Here is a 15,557-nt window from a genome sequence, read left to right as displayed (position 1 = left end):
TTTTTTAAAGGAGCACACATTTGTTAGACGAACAAAAGTACTGTATAAACATTTTGTATTCATTATTTTACAAATACCTAGAAATCATGATGAGCAGTAAAGGCGAAAGGATATTCCGATGTGTCACCGCGTGTTCTTCTCCGGGACCAGACCGTGTATTTGGAGTTTGAAATATAGAGCTGGAGAAAAGCAATGCAGTTGAGGACATTTATTACAAAGTTTCAAACAAAGAAAAAATCAGAGTACACTCTGGACCAATCGATGGAGATGTGTCTCCCACCAAAAGGCATGCAAAAATGTTTCTCCCCCTGTCTTATAAGGAACGAGTGTGGATCAGCATAGTGGAACATGAAACTCTAACAGGCACCTCTGAGATCTCACATTACATAAACAATCTCAATAAACAAGAGACTTTTGTTAAAATTGCACACAGCTGGATTTTAAAGGATGTATGATAAGTGAAGGTGAATGACCATTGCTGGGAAATATTGATAAGAAAGGATACAGCAAGTAAATACTTCACAAAAATTTGTGGGTAATTATGATGTGCCACAACTAAATGAATAATATGATTATCAAAGTAATGATGTGATGATTAAATAATGAACTCGATACATTAGTGACCTATTTTAATAATCGAACAGCGGCGAGGCTGTTTAGCCAAACAGAGTGCAGAAAACCATGCAGGATCCAAATCTGTGAAGTAGCGAAGCCATGAAAGGTAAACTGTGATATATCAAGGGATTACTGTAAAGTGAGTTTGTTAGCAATACCCAGCAGTACTGCGAGTATAGACTACTTCAAAAAAGGTCTTGCACCAGCCTGAAATCGAAACTTGTTTGTTTTTTCCGTTATGGATAGTGTTGGGTTGCATTTTGTATTTACATTCCAATTCTCTATTGAAGCAGGACCCAACAAATGGCTACTACAGCGTCAACACCTTCAAAGAACACCCGACGCCGACCATGTCCGGCAACCAGTCGTCCGAGGGGCGAAACCCGACAAACACGAGCACTCTTGGCAAGCAAAGGGTTCCCACCGGCATGTCCTTCACCAACATCTACTCCACCTTGGGAGCGGGCTCCAACCGTCTGTACGACTACAGCCAACGCTTTGTGCTGGGCATGGGCAGCAGCTCCATCGAGTTGTGCGAGCGAGAGTTCCAACGCGGCTCCATGAGCGACTCCAGTTCCTTCATCGACACGCAGTGCGACAGCAGTGTCAGTAGCTACAGCAAGCCGGACGGCTATGTGCAGTTCGACAAAGACAGCAAGGCTTCGGCTTCTTCGTCCTCCCACTATTCCCAGTCGTCTTCGCAGAACTCCGATCTGACCCGGCCCCTGCAGAAGCGTATGCAGACCCACGTCTGACGACCGGGATGTGTCGGATGCTTTTTTTTTTTAAACAGGGTGCGGACCAGTTCCACGAGACGGCTGGCCCAATCATGAGGACTTTGTTTTTAGACTCCTTCAGATGTTGGTCAGGACGCCTTACACTGCCCTGTTGTTTCTTCACCCTTTTTTAACTCATTATCTCGAGTAGTGCCACATTATCCAACACAGAAACAGTTGGAACTGATCTGCCACTTGGAATTGTTCAGTCGGACTCTGTTTGAGGATCAATTTCCTTTGCAAGGTCTTTTTTTTAGAAGATCATTATTCTATTTAAAAAGGTACAGTGGTCCCTCTTTATACGAGCACCTCTGAACAAGAGAATTTTGATCAACGAGTTAAATTGGCAACAAAAAGCTTGCTCGCTATATGTAAGAAAATCCAAGTCACGAGCAATCCCAGACACTACTAGAAGACATCGCTCAGGACTGCTCACTGTCAGCATCAGCTGGTTCCAGTTATAGCATACAAACTATTAGAGGTAAAAAAAATACAAATCTGTGATATTTTTTGTGTCCATTCATTTAAAATGACAGTGCCTGTGTAATTTTAAGTATACATTAATCTATCATCAACACCCTCTCAATCTCATACCTGTCAACTTCGGCCAATTTATCCCCAAGTTAATGGTTTGGAATGACTCTTAATTGGCTATAATAGACCTTGCAAGCACAACGTGCCACCTATTTACTTGGAGCAACTATGTAGAATACCGCGACAATATTAGCAATATCCGATGACGTCGAAATCTGCTACCAGTGATAGAGACGATCCGGATGAGAGCCGAAAAGGCAAGACGAGATCAGGCTTTTTCTTTTCTATTTTTTTGTTTTCACGTATAAAAAATGACATATGGTGTACACAATTTTTAAAGATCAAAAAACATAGAATATGGGGGGGAAATTAAGTTCTCTTCCTTGAAAGCCCCCCACACTTTCCTCTGCACTTTGTTTAAACTTCTGTTACGCTTACTTCTTCCGTACTTCCTCTTCGTTGAAAATTGTTGAAATCTTATTATTATCTCATCTCATTAGCTGCAACCGCTTATCCTCAGTAGGGTCGCGGGGGTGCTGGAGCCCATCCCAGCAATCATCGGGCAGTGGGCAGGGGACACCCTGAACTGGTTGCCAGCCAATCGACAGACAACTCACTCGCTCATTCGCACCTAGGGACAATTTGGACCGGCAAATTCACCTGAAATGCATGTTTTTGGAATGTGGGAGGAAACCGGAGTGCCCGGAGAAAACCCACGCAAGCACGGGGAGAACATACAAACGGCGCACAGGACGTCTGGAGCTGGATTTGAACCCACGCAGGAGGTTCCCAAGACATGAACTGTGCCGCACATGCGCTAACCACTGCTCCATCGTCGAAATCATTTTGCTTATATAATTACTGACTTTTTTTACGTTGAATTAACAAAATTAACATACAAAATATGTATTTAGCTATCAAGAAGATGTGTTTCATAGCTATTTAGGGTTCACATGGATGTTTTTGAGAGGACGGGAACGGACTAATTCACCGTATTTTATATCGGGTAAATTTAAACAAGCAACTCAAGTTACGACCACGATCCCGGAGCAAAATTAAGCTTATATAAATGGGTACCACTGTATCATTATTATCAGTTTTGGAGAGGAAGAGTGATAGCCACTGTTGTTGTTCCAAGCACAATGACTGAATGTGCATGAGGGTTTTCAGTGTCGCAATACACCCCAGGCGACAACCCTCTATCGCCCCGTCACCTCCTAAGCCGGGGTTTTTGTGACGTGTCTTCGGCAAAGGCGGACTCTGACATTTTCAGCTGTGTATGGAAGACAACGAAGGGCTGAGACCACATTTTCAGGTCTTGAGTTCTGCATTTATGCTCTGATCAGTGTACATATTGTATATGTCTGTAAATTATTTTCTCAATCTTGAATAGACAAACACTGCTTCACAGTGTCCCAAAAATGTATTTCTGCTTTGCCATGAGGCCTGTTCAAACTGGGTTGACGAGAGAAGACGGGCTCTTATCGTGCGATCCTCTATAGGGTAAGAGTCAGGGTGGAACCAAGAGCAGCCTGTTAATGACCTTTTGCTGCATCAGAAGTCATCAACAGCCGATGAGAACGTGAACGCAATGCAAACGTAGTGTCATGATGATTCTTAATTTCGTGGTTCTACTGTTGTGTAAAAAAGTGTGACTGACGGCAAAAAAACTCAAAACCAACCTTTTTTTGCATATAGCTCCCACTTCTTTCATTTTTTATAAATTCATGGTTATGTTGAATTTCATCTCACTTGCCTCAAGCCTGTTTTTAAGCAAAATGGAGTATTGACTCATATTGCTGTCAATGGCGCTGAATGTGTTTTTATTGTATTTGTAGTCACTTGGGATGCTCAAAAACGTTTTTATTTTCTTGGGTGATAACAGTATGAGTAATCTCCACTATTAATCAGCTGCTATACCAACTATTAGGCCACTAGTATTTAATTTGTTCACTACAAATGGCGGCCGTAGATGTGGAAGATAGATGTTCACTGGCTTGGCAGTAAGGTTAATACTAATGCTGTTGCGTGTGCTAGTACCTCAAAGTTAGGACAGGTATTATTGGCCCGATACACATACATGATATTGATACTTGCCTGTATGTCATGGTCACTTATAAATGAATTGATACATATTTTTTGCAACCAATCATGTTCAGTTTGGAAAACCGAGAAATTATGTACTTCAATCCTGGTCAATTGCACAAAAAAGTATCAGTTTTAGACTTGATATTCTTATAAGTGACAATTCCTCTGATTTTGTAAAATATACGTGTGTAAGCCTTTGAAGAGGTCTACCTCATGCTTGAGTGCTTTTGTTTTCAAATGTTCTGGCAGTGTATATGCATAATGAGCTGTCATTGGGTGGAGAGGAAAACAGAATTTATATACATTGCAAATTCTGAATAAGTCTTGAGGCAAAGTTTCAAAGCTAACCTGCCAAGTTTTATTGTCACACTGGGGTGCATTCTCCTCAGGTGAGAATTTTGGGTTTATCCAAGTGGCATAAATATTTTTGTCACAAATACAATTTTTCACTCAATGGAAGTCTCTCAATATAAATCAAATACTCTTTCTGATTGATGATAATTAAAGTATATTATCTCAAGAGTGCACTTTTGCAAACAATGACAATGAAAATAAAGGATACTCTTGATAACAGTTTCCTCCGAGCATCCCAATTAGCCATTAACAGCACTTTAAAATTGTATGTGACTTGTCTCTCTCTTTGCTGTCCTTGTAGTATTAGCTAGAAATATAGAAACACACTGAAAAATATGTTAAAGTCAAATGGGGTTTTGGGGTTTTTAAGGGTTATTGATCTATCTTCGTTATTCATTATCCATTATCGGTCAGTTCATTGTATGCTACAAAGCCTAGGAGCCGGGACACTTACTCTCAGCCAAAAGGCTAAGCTAAGGTCCTAGCCATAAAGCCTTGTTGCGATCATTGCGAATACACCGTTCCCGGAGGTACTGCAATACCGGGCCGATGCGTGGAGTGGACAGAGCAAGCTCTTATTCCATCTCCGGAATGCAAAAATCAAAAGGCCAAGCTAAAGGGGCCAAGCTAAGGACCTAGCATAAAAGGCCAAGTTAAGGTCCTAGCAATAAAGCGGTCTCGTTCTCTTGGCAGTTAAATTGAGCATTTGATTTTGTTATACTGTCCGACAATTTTCTTCTATTTGTTTTCTCGATGTATTAAATTTTAGTGTGGATGCAAGCACACTACAAAAGTCGAGTTCATTTTATATTTTCAATTTTTCAAATGGATATTTTTGAAGTCTGGATTTGTGATTCCAGGCAAACAGTTCGATTTCAAGATTAATAATCCAGTTCAGAACTGTAAACTGTAAATATAAAACGTTTAAAAAATACACTGTCTTTTGCCCCTCCATCTGTCTTCCTCAGTTATCGTACCAAATTCTATTTAGGCTCATCAAATCCGTACTAGCAACACAGAAACCAAGAGACAATCATGCATTCTTTCGAGTATGTTTCCCCCCAGAATTACATGAAAGACGACTTTTAGTGAATGAGTGCTCATCCCCAACACTCACTATAGAGACTTCTTGCACAGGAAAACACACGGGAAATCGAAATAAGAAAATGAGAGCTTTGCCAAGACCGCTTTGAAGTTAGATGAAGTATGAGGTTATTTTTATAATCTCAGCTCCTCAGAGATATGCGATGCTGTTTTATTTTTTCCACAGGATGACCAATTTTTCTGAGAATTATTATTTCTATACATCAATATTTCTTGCTTCCTAGAAACACATCTATGGGTTTGCTTATAGGTGAACTAACTGTCATTGGAGTTAAATAAAATGCTAATATCGAAAATAGCTGAACAAATGTGCAACTCCAAAAATTCTGCTAGTTAAGTTTTTGATTTCACCAAATCTGGAAACAAAGTTAGGTTTTAGAGAAGATATTTCTTTGTATTTATTTTAAATTGGAATTAAGATTGCAAACAATAACATCTGATTTTGGTTAATATTCTGATATTGTTGACAGAATACAACAAAACTGAAATGTATACGTGGCAATTCATAGTAATTTGTATCATTTGAAAGAGTCTATAAGAATTCATGCACTTATTTCTTTAGAGGTTTGAAGGTGCTGTCTGGAATTTGAAACTCTGTTACTCTCTGCTCCCATCTATTGGCTTATATTCATGATTGCAGCCTCAGAAAGCTCATTCCTCAAGAGTGATTATGTTGCCTTCAAAAGCAAGCAAGAATTAGGACCGATCATGCAGAAATAACAACCCAACATATTATAATTTAATGTCAACGTACAACAAATCCGAATGTTTTGTAACACTGACCTGCAACATTTCACAGTGTTCATGATTTCATAAGATTCAGTGTTCATTTTACCTCTGAAAAGTGATGGGTCCCGGGGACTCGCATGTTAAAAATGTATGGGTCACAACAGAGATCTATGGGTCCCCAAAATTTAGTCTGCTCCATGCCCTTACAAACTCGTATTTTCCCTTACAAAATAAAAAAAAAAATCTTTTTTTTTTTTTCAAACATGTTTATTTATGTAGTTTAACATGTTATATTGTACATGTGTTTTCTTACATCATGTATATTGTTAAGGAACATTTTGTTGTGAGACACTGAGTTGCTCGACATGAATGAGGTTTATTATAAAAAAAAGTTCAAAAATGAAGTCGCTTGGACGTTCACCGTAGAAGGAAAAAGTACATGCAAATATAATTAAGTAGGATAATACATTTTCTTATTCAAATTATTAATTCATTTTCTGCATTAAATTATTGTTGGTAGTATACTGATTAAAATGGATCAACACAAACCTGTCTTTTTTTCATTTTCTCCTTTTATATTTCCTTTTTTTCTTAACTTCTTTATACAACATAATCATTCGTAATATAATATAATCAAAGCAAGTGAGCCGTTTAATGAGTTGAGCCGAAAAAGCCGGTTCTCTAAAAAGAGACGGACTTTCACCACACAACTTGAACTCGAGATCGGTGTGCAGACGAAAACTCGAACCGCAAGACCAAAACAACAATGGCGGATCTGCTTGACGAAAAGTTTGGAGTGCGGTAAATTTTTGTTAAAAAATGATAATGACAATTTTGTGTCAAAAAAGTTGCGTCCCGGGGACGCACGTTGATTTGACACGATGCGTCCCCAGCACAAATAATGCGTCTAGGACGCAGGGACGCGGGTAAACGAGAACACTGTAAGATCCCAATAATTTTGATTTTTTTAGGAGAGTGTCCTGTGCTCTACACTAATTTTTACACCGGGAGCACTGTTGTTACTGAACTTAGTGTTTTGCATGGTACAGTTTAGTTGATTTCATAGCGCAGGATTTAGTCGAATCCTCGTTCGTGGCACCGTGTGAGCTGAAGTGGAGGAAAGGCGACTTTCAAGTTTTGTGTTTGAAATAAGACTGCAGATATAAATATGTTTATTTTATGTAATTTTTACGCTAGTGCACGGTAAAGTTTCCAACATTTTCAAGTAAATATGTCGCAGTGTCAATCTATACCTCCTATTTCACCAAATATTTATTTTTTTAACTTGTGAATTTCATCATCTTTTTTTCCGGTAAAATCAAAATCATTAGTCTCTTTTTTTGCCAGATTGTTTTAATAACCGTGATTATAGAAATGTCCTTTATTTAATTACGTGTTTCATCAGGGTGGGTGAAGCGGGCCTCAATTGAGATACTAATGTAATGCTATGGGTGCCTTGCTCTCAAAGAAAAAAATGTTCTGATCTTCCTAAACCTACAATCAAAATGAATTCGTTTTGTTCACTTTTATTGTTAGTGGAGCATCTGGAATGACCCTCACCCCCTCCAAAACAATGCATTTTTCAGGTTGAGCAAACAGACTAAGTGCAGAGCACAATAATAAATAATTGATAGGCCAGCCGTCTGTCCCAATTCCACAGTCCCGCTGTCACAGACATAGTGGCCTTGCATTTACAATACCATGAAAAAGCCCAACCGCCCCATTCCGGTACCAAGGTTTCGTGTTTTTCTGCCATCAAGCAACCTATATATGCAAGGGTCCTAACCAGTGTTTGACGGTTGCTAAAACAAGGTAATTCATTACCGTTACTAGTTTTTTTTTTCTGTTACTCCCTGTCTTATTGACGCCAAAAATGAGTGTGTTACTCCGAGAGTCATTACCTAAAACTGCTTAAAATAGCCACATAATACAAGAAATAGAAGAAAACGTGTACACCAACCTGTGGAAGCGGCGAACCCTTCATTTGTTTTGTCTTTTCAATCTTGAGAGCATGCAAACGAACACTCCATACCCACTTCAAAAGACTTCCTCCCCAATCGCTGAAGACCTTTTCTTCTTTCCAGGCATTTTATATTGCAAACATAATTTTACAGATAAAAATACATAATTCAGCACTCTTCTACCGTACATTGTGTGTTCACGTTTGCTCCATTGATTTCGTTGTTTCTGTATAAGCCACACCCCTCCCCACGCACTGCCTACTGTTTGATACTGGTGCCACAACCAAATATGCACAGATAAACCGACCCCTTTTTCCAGGAATTTAATTTACAGTTGTAAATACGGCTTGGATGCGAGTATAAACTGTAGGGAGACAGTGTCACCGTAACTGTGTAAAGTTTTACTTTGTAGGTGCCATATAAACATACGAACTCTACTTGAGTTTGTACAGAGCTGGTGGACTAAGGATACAAATTATTCAATATGAGAAAGCGAGGTACAGGTACCGATTAGATGACATTGCAATTGGTGAACTGGTTTTAATTAGTTTATATAAGTAACGGACAGGGTTGGGTAGGGTTACTTTAACTGGATTATTTTTAATTACTTTTGGATTATTCCAATACCCAATATGCCAATAAAAGACAAAAGAAACTAAAAACGAATAAAATTACTAAATTTCGTGCAGGCTTGGGGAGTAACGGATTACATTGAACGGCAAAAATGATGTTGGCAAGCTGTTTGGATTTATTTTCATTTTTGTTCTGTCGCATTTTATGTCAGTTTTGCCGGAGCTCAAAGAGATCAAAGCCAGGAGAGAAAGCTTACCACGTGTTGTGAGTCATCATTTTATTAATATTTACTTTCTTTTGTTTTTTTATTAGCATATTTGGTATTGGAGTAATCCAAAAGTAATTGAAAGTAATCCAGTTAAAGTAACCCTACCCAACCTTGGTAACGGAGTAACGTGTTATGTTGTTACGACATTTGAGTAACTGGGCGGCAGTAACTCAGGAGGTAGAGCGCTCGTCTTGGGATCAAGGAATCCCAGTTCGAATCCCGGCTCGTCCGTGTTACATGTCGAAGTGTCCTTGGGTAAGACACTGAACCCCTACTACCCCCAATAAGCAGGTTAGCGCCTTACAAGGCCGCTAATGGGAAATGTGGAGCACATTGTAAAGTGCTTTGGGCAGTCATTGACTTGAAAAACCCTATATAAATGCAGATCATTTCATTTCATTTTTCTATTAATAATGCGTTACAGTACGTGTTACCGATATAAATATTTGCATACCAGGCGCATGTTACTTCGTTACTCACAACACTGGTCCTAACAGATAGATAAACACAAAGACTCTTCACCATTACAAGTGTATGGTGCCCTGCCCTGATAGGAAAAACAATACCCAAGTCGTATATTTTCTACAAGATGCCAAAGATGGGCTTTAGCTTAGCTGTGCTCTACAAAACCAGGGAGAGAGACAAGGCCACTGATTACTTGTTTATTGCCTCACATGTTTTCCTGGGTCTTAAGCAAAGCGGATCATTTTAAAAGGAAAAAGTGCCATTTGAAATGTTGAACCGATCATAAGAACTACTTCTTCGTCGCTTAATTGCTTCTCCAATCTCTCGCTTTCAGTTCATTTTTTATTTTGTACAAAATAATAATAATAATCAGCTGTGTGTACAAGAAAATGAGCGAAGCCAACACTGTTTAAAGGTTCCCCACAGGCCCAGCAGGGATGGCCGTGGTTCAGTATGCGGCATAGAATTTACAGCGGGTCACGGAACAACCTATTTGTTATTCAAATGAGAACATATCCGGTACTGAAAGCATCTTCATTTGCAAACACTGCGCTGGCTCGGTTTGGAATAGTCAACTGAGAGGATGACGAGAATGAAAAGTCAACATGTAAATTCGTCTGGGCTGTTTTTAGACACTGGGCCTACCTGTATGTGTGGAATTCAAGAGAGAAAAAAGGTTGTATTTTAAATGTACTGGTCGGTGAATCTATGATGCTTTTGCTCTGTATATTTGGAGAATAAAGATCATGTTTGAGTTTGAGTGTTGTCTTCCTTTTTTTCCACTTTTTTCAGTATTAATTTGTGCACTTTTTCCCCTCTGTTTGACAATGAAGTTATGTACTACCTTGTAAGCAGATAATTGGTGTCACAGGACCGGACCAGATCGGAGGCAGGAGGCAGGAAGGATGAACTCAATCGCGTAACGACCAGTTACTTTTATTTAGCAAAATAAAAGTTGTCCAACACTCAGGGACAAAACAAAACAAAAACAGGCTTACAGGCAAACAGGAACACAGACTAGGAATACTCACAAAACAGGCTTTTACTCAGAACGGGCAAACACAGGTTTTCCTTAAGTCAAACAGAACAGATCAATGCAGAAGAGAAAACGCAATGAACCAGCAACCGGCAAACCCCAAGACCCGCCCTTAAGAAGCACACACGAAAATTAGACGATCTGCTACAGCCGGTGGCCGGGGGCGGGGCCAGCCGGTTGCCACGGCAACCATGCTGGACATGACATTTGGTATATAAAAAGAGAATAAATAATACTTTAAATAAAAAAGAATGATTTTCATTATTCATGTTTTTATTTTTTACAGTGCAGTCTTAAACCGCTTTGTTAAACAAATTAAGTTATTAAATATACTGTGCCACCTCATGAGCAGATAATTAGTATATAAAAAGTATATAAAAATCTCCTGCCCCCATACTGTAATGGACCCGATTACAGATCCTAAATTCCAGCGGCACACTACACAAGGTCTCATGGCACATAAGTGTGCCCCGCCACACTGGTTGAAAAACACTGAGATAGAGGCTGCGATTGTCAAGCGCACTCACCTCTGCCTCGTGTTACGTCAGAGTTCTCGGATTATCGAACTCTGCTATTTGTTTTTTTTTTAGGTTTTTATATATCTTTTTTTATAGTTTTTGTTTTTAATTTACACCCCAAAAAATCCCAGCAAAATTTAAACACATTTTAGAAATTGATATTTGGTGATTAGGTCTATTTTTAGAACGGGCCCACGGGCATGTGATAAAGTTGTCGTGGGCGACAGAGTGCCCACGGGCACGGGTTGGCTACCCCTGTTCTTGATGGAAAAAAATACACGGAGAAAACTTTGCTAGTTTTCTGGCATGCTCAAAGCACAACGTTGCACGGCATAAGCAAACGTAATATGTTTTTTTCATTAGCACACTTTTACATAAGCACATTACTATAACTACCGTAAATTCCAGACTATAGAGGGCACCTGATTATAAGCCGCACCCACCACATTTTAAGAGGAAAACCGATTTTGTACCTACACAAGCCGCATCTGTATATAAGCTGCATGTGCCCACATTAAACAAATTTAACACAAACACAAAATTAACCCAAACCCGACTTTAAGTCCCGCGATGGAAACTGAATGTCCTTCATTAAAGTCCAAAAATCACAGCCGGCAAAATGAACGGAAAATGATACCGGTACTTAAGGCTTGATACAGACCTGCAGCGACCGGGTCCCGTTGAAAGTAATCCAAGGAAAAAGGTGTATATTTCCAAAGGTAATGGTGGGTAAAATATATATCCACTATTGTCCGCCGCGTGCACAAACAGGTCTCACCTTTCCCCCTCTTCCCGTCATCCCCGCGTTTGTTCCGCCCCTTCTTTTTGATACGCCCGTGCAAAACATATCAGAATAAGTGTCTCAAATAAATACATTACAAAAATATACAGTTGCATATACATATTATACATGGTTACGCATAGAAAGACGGTACACCGAGAGAGTTTTCAAAGCTTTAATAATATTAATATAACTTTCATCCCAAACGGTGCCTGTGACAGGGCAGTTAATGGTAGCAACACGCTAGCAACACGCTCGCAACACAGTAAATGGGTCTGTTAAAAAAAACATTCTGTACTTGTAAAAAACACGGTAAACCGTCCTCATCTTCCTCCTTAGAACTGAAGCCATCAAAGTCGTCTTCCTCAGTGTCGGAAAGAAACTTTGTCATATAGACGTCGTCCTACGCTCCTGCAGCCTCACTCGCGCTATCACTGTCGCTGGAACTTTCATCCACTCCTGATTCTGTGCCCTCCTCTCCGTCACGCAGCAGACCGGCTTTTCGGAACGTGTTGGTGATGGTGGATTTTTTGATGTGCCCTTCTTTTTGCATTTTGCATGATGAGGGTATGTTTACGCTAATTTAATTTATGCACAAGCCAAGAAGTTGCAGTCTTCCTCGGCGCATATATTCCACAGTTCTTAATCTTACCTTTTGTACTCGAGCGCCGCTGGCGGCCGTTAGAAAATTTACATAAATTGGCCGCATCACTGAATAAGCCGCAGGGTTGAACGTTTGGGAAAAAAGTAACGGCTTATAGTCCGGAATTTACGGTATATGAGATATATCCTATTACTGTAAATACCACAGTATTGCCATTATAATTCGCTGTTTCCGGGTTTCCAGAAACACAGGCGCTCAAGACTTTTAAATAAAAGAATGTCGTCGCAAAAGTCAGCCATGCGTAGCAGTATGAAGGCGTTTGTATTCCTTTCTTCTCAATCATAACATCGGACTTTGTTATAATGTTTAATGAGGATAACGTTTAAAATACCAGGAGATAATAAGCCTTATGTAATGTTCATGAATGGTCTATGTTTTTTGTAGTCCTGCTGGGCTTTAACCATTGTTGGTCAAGTTAAAAGTTTAAAAAGGTTACATATATTTAACTATTAATACACAATGTCTGGGGGCATATGAATCATTAATGGCCCACACGATGCATCCAGTGGTAGCCACGGGGTCTTCACACAAGCCGAAAATTCAGTCAACGCGGGAGTCCTGCCCTGATATGTGAAATATGTTTTTCTTTTAACTCAACAAAAAAGATTTCTGCTTGGATCTATTGGGTATAAAAACGATTGGGGCTAAAGCTCATGTTCCAGTTTCCCACTTTGTCGTAAGATCTTGCAAAGACCAAAGAAGTTACGCACGGTTCCTTTGAAACTAAGTTACCAACTAACAATACAGATAACTTCGTTCCATTTAGCTAAACTTATAAGTCTAAGATATTATTATAGGTGGGTAGTGTCGTCTGAGCGGTCTTTAAAAAGTGGAAAGAAGAACATTTTCTGTATTAAGTATGAGTTAATTATCCAAACTTAGTTCAAAGAGCCTTCATTCTTTTTGTTCTCCACAGCATGTATGTGCATTTATCCCTGCTATTTGGGGACTTTAGGAAGCAGGAACAACTTTAAGTTGCGGACACCAGTTTTACCTTTTTTTTTTTATTGACAAAAAGGTTATACGAAGAATAAATAAAAAAAACTAATCCTTAATATGAGCAACATTATCAGCCCTTAATTGTTTGATATTGTGTTATTTCACTATATTTTAAACATATTAAAAAAGAAAATATAACATTCAAAATTACATTTTTCATTGAAAAGGTATAAAATACATTTACCAATCAAAATATGTTTTTGTTAAAATAACATAAATGTGAATTGGTGTCAAGCACATTGTAAAGTTCATTGACTTGAAAAGTGCTATATAAATGCAGACCATTTATATTTACATATACATTGTGTACTGTAAAGCCACTAAATGTCGCTGTATTGTGCTACAAAAGACTGCTACAAAAAAAAGAAAGAAGATCATTTCATTCCATTTCATTTCAAGACAAACTACAGAGACTAAAATTAGCCAAACCACTACTATTTCGATTAAAATTAATTAAATTTAAAATGTCATTGATGTTTTTCATATAAATGACAATAAAGACAATCTTGTATGTTGAATCTTTTGTTTGTATGGTAAAATATGGTCGAATTATACAAGTAAATCTTAAAATGAGTAGAACTGTTGAAAGGGGTAAACATCAGAAAATGTTATTCAATGAGAATTATTATTTTATGAAAAATAACATTACTATAATGATACTAATATAAATTACAATATTTCAAAACAACATCGTTTTTTTACAAGTTAAGCATTACTTTTTTAATAGTTTTAAATTGTAGTTTTGTTTGAAAAAAACATTTACACAAGACCGAATATCTCCGCAACTACAAGTAAGAAGACGGTTTCAGATTTAACTCCATGTTTGCTGGTTGTTGGGAATGAACGTTTTTTTCTGTACAAGGGAATCTCCCCAAACCGACTGGCATTATAGCGGGAAACTTTCTTTTTGTGCCAGTAACTTCAAGACTTCAGTGGTTGAAAACTCCTATATTTCCGGCCCCTTCCTTTCCCCTTTTTTTCCCCCAATCATTAATTCTCTGTGTTAATAAATTGTCAGTGCTATTTCCATCAGCCTGGTTCATTGAATCCATATTCTTTGGTTTAGTAATTTATATCAGAACTCAAAGAACTTAAAGTAATAACGAAATTTATTTTTTATCAGTGTAGGAAATTCTCACATCCTTCAGAGAAAAAAAGAACACCTACAACACCCAGAGGCAATTCCATTTACTGATTACAGTAAAGAATAATTTGTTTCAATCTTAACGATTTTCAAAATTTTAAAGTTAGAAAAATCCCTACATTATAACACTTTATCGACCATGAAGCATTATAAGTGTCAATTTTGCAATAAAGTGTATTTATTCATTTATTTATTCACTTCAATACTGTATGGTTCCCTTAACCACTAGGGTCTTCGGGGCACCATTTCCGGTTGTGTGTCTTGGACAAGTACAGCTCGCTGCCACCCATCCCTCTCCAGGTCAACACTTAAATGTTAAACCTCCAGCTAATTTCTTAAAGATTCTCCAAGGCACACAGCACAGCAACATCCCTCACAAATGACTCGATGTTTACAGAGGAAGCTCTTTAACGAATTAGCTCAAACCTTAAAATGGAAAACACTCTGTTACATAAAACAATTAATCAGGAATTCCTGGCCGCGCTTTTTGCACATGCTGCAACAAAACGGCGGAATTGAGACCCTTGCGATGTTGAACGCTAATGCTGAATTTTGCATCTGGTTCTCCCCTGGTTAATAATTCATTAGTATTGATGCACTTTTCTTGACCTAGCCATCTGGGAAAAATAAATAAATAAAATGTAAGAGGCTTAAGACAATATTTTTTCTCCCCCGAAGCAGAGAATTGGTCAAGAATTGCAACATTTTAAGGGGTTTGCATTTGAGCTGCAGGTTTGAATATAATAAGAACACTTGTTGCAATTTTTCATGTTTTATTCAACAGATTAATTGCAGGATCCACTCATGGTTTTATTGTGGAGTCAGCTGCTGTCTGCAGTACAAATATAATGGGAACATATTAAAATATTTACTTGCACAAAAACCGGCAATATAGTGTACTTGGTTGAAGATTCATATAATGTTTAGTAATTTAAAAAAATATATATA

At 38.4% G+C, this 15,557-nt stretch overlaps 1 protein-coding gene and 1 pseudogene across 1 annotated transcript in view; one reads left to right on the top strand and one right to left on the bottom strand.

Moving 5' to 3' along the window:
- Positions 1 to 2,755, top strand: part of kirrel3b (kirre like nephrin family adhesion molecule 3b) — a 320,980-nt gene extending 318,225 nt beyond the window's left edge. Inside the window, exon 18 of the mRNA XM_088345714.1 lies at positions 906 to 2,755. Within this exon, the coding sequence (XP_088201840.1) occupies positions 906 to 1,370 (465 nt within the window). The 3' untranslated portion in view covers positions 1,371 to 2,755. The remainder of the gene's footprint in view (positions 1 to 905) is intronic.
- A 2,120-nt stretch (positions 2,756 to 4,875) lies between these two features.
- Positions 4,876 to 5,027, bottom strand: LOC148358812 (U2 spliceosomal RNA; annotated as a pseudogene).
- Positions 5,028 to 15,557: the final 10,530 nt, after the last annotated feature.

Source organism: Urocampus carinirostris, chromosome 10 (genome assembly GCF_059441175.1).
Source record: "Urocampus carinirostris isolate Australia breed hairy pipefish chromosome 10, RoL_Ucar_1.0, whole genome shotgun sequence".
NCBI classification, from domain to species: Eukaryota; Metazoa; Chordata; class Actinopteri; order Syngnathiformes; family Syngnathidae; genus Urocampus; species Urocampus carinirostris.
The sequence above is the reverse complement of the archived record's forward strand: the minus strand, read 5'-3'. Positions and strand labels throughout refer to the sequence as shown.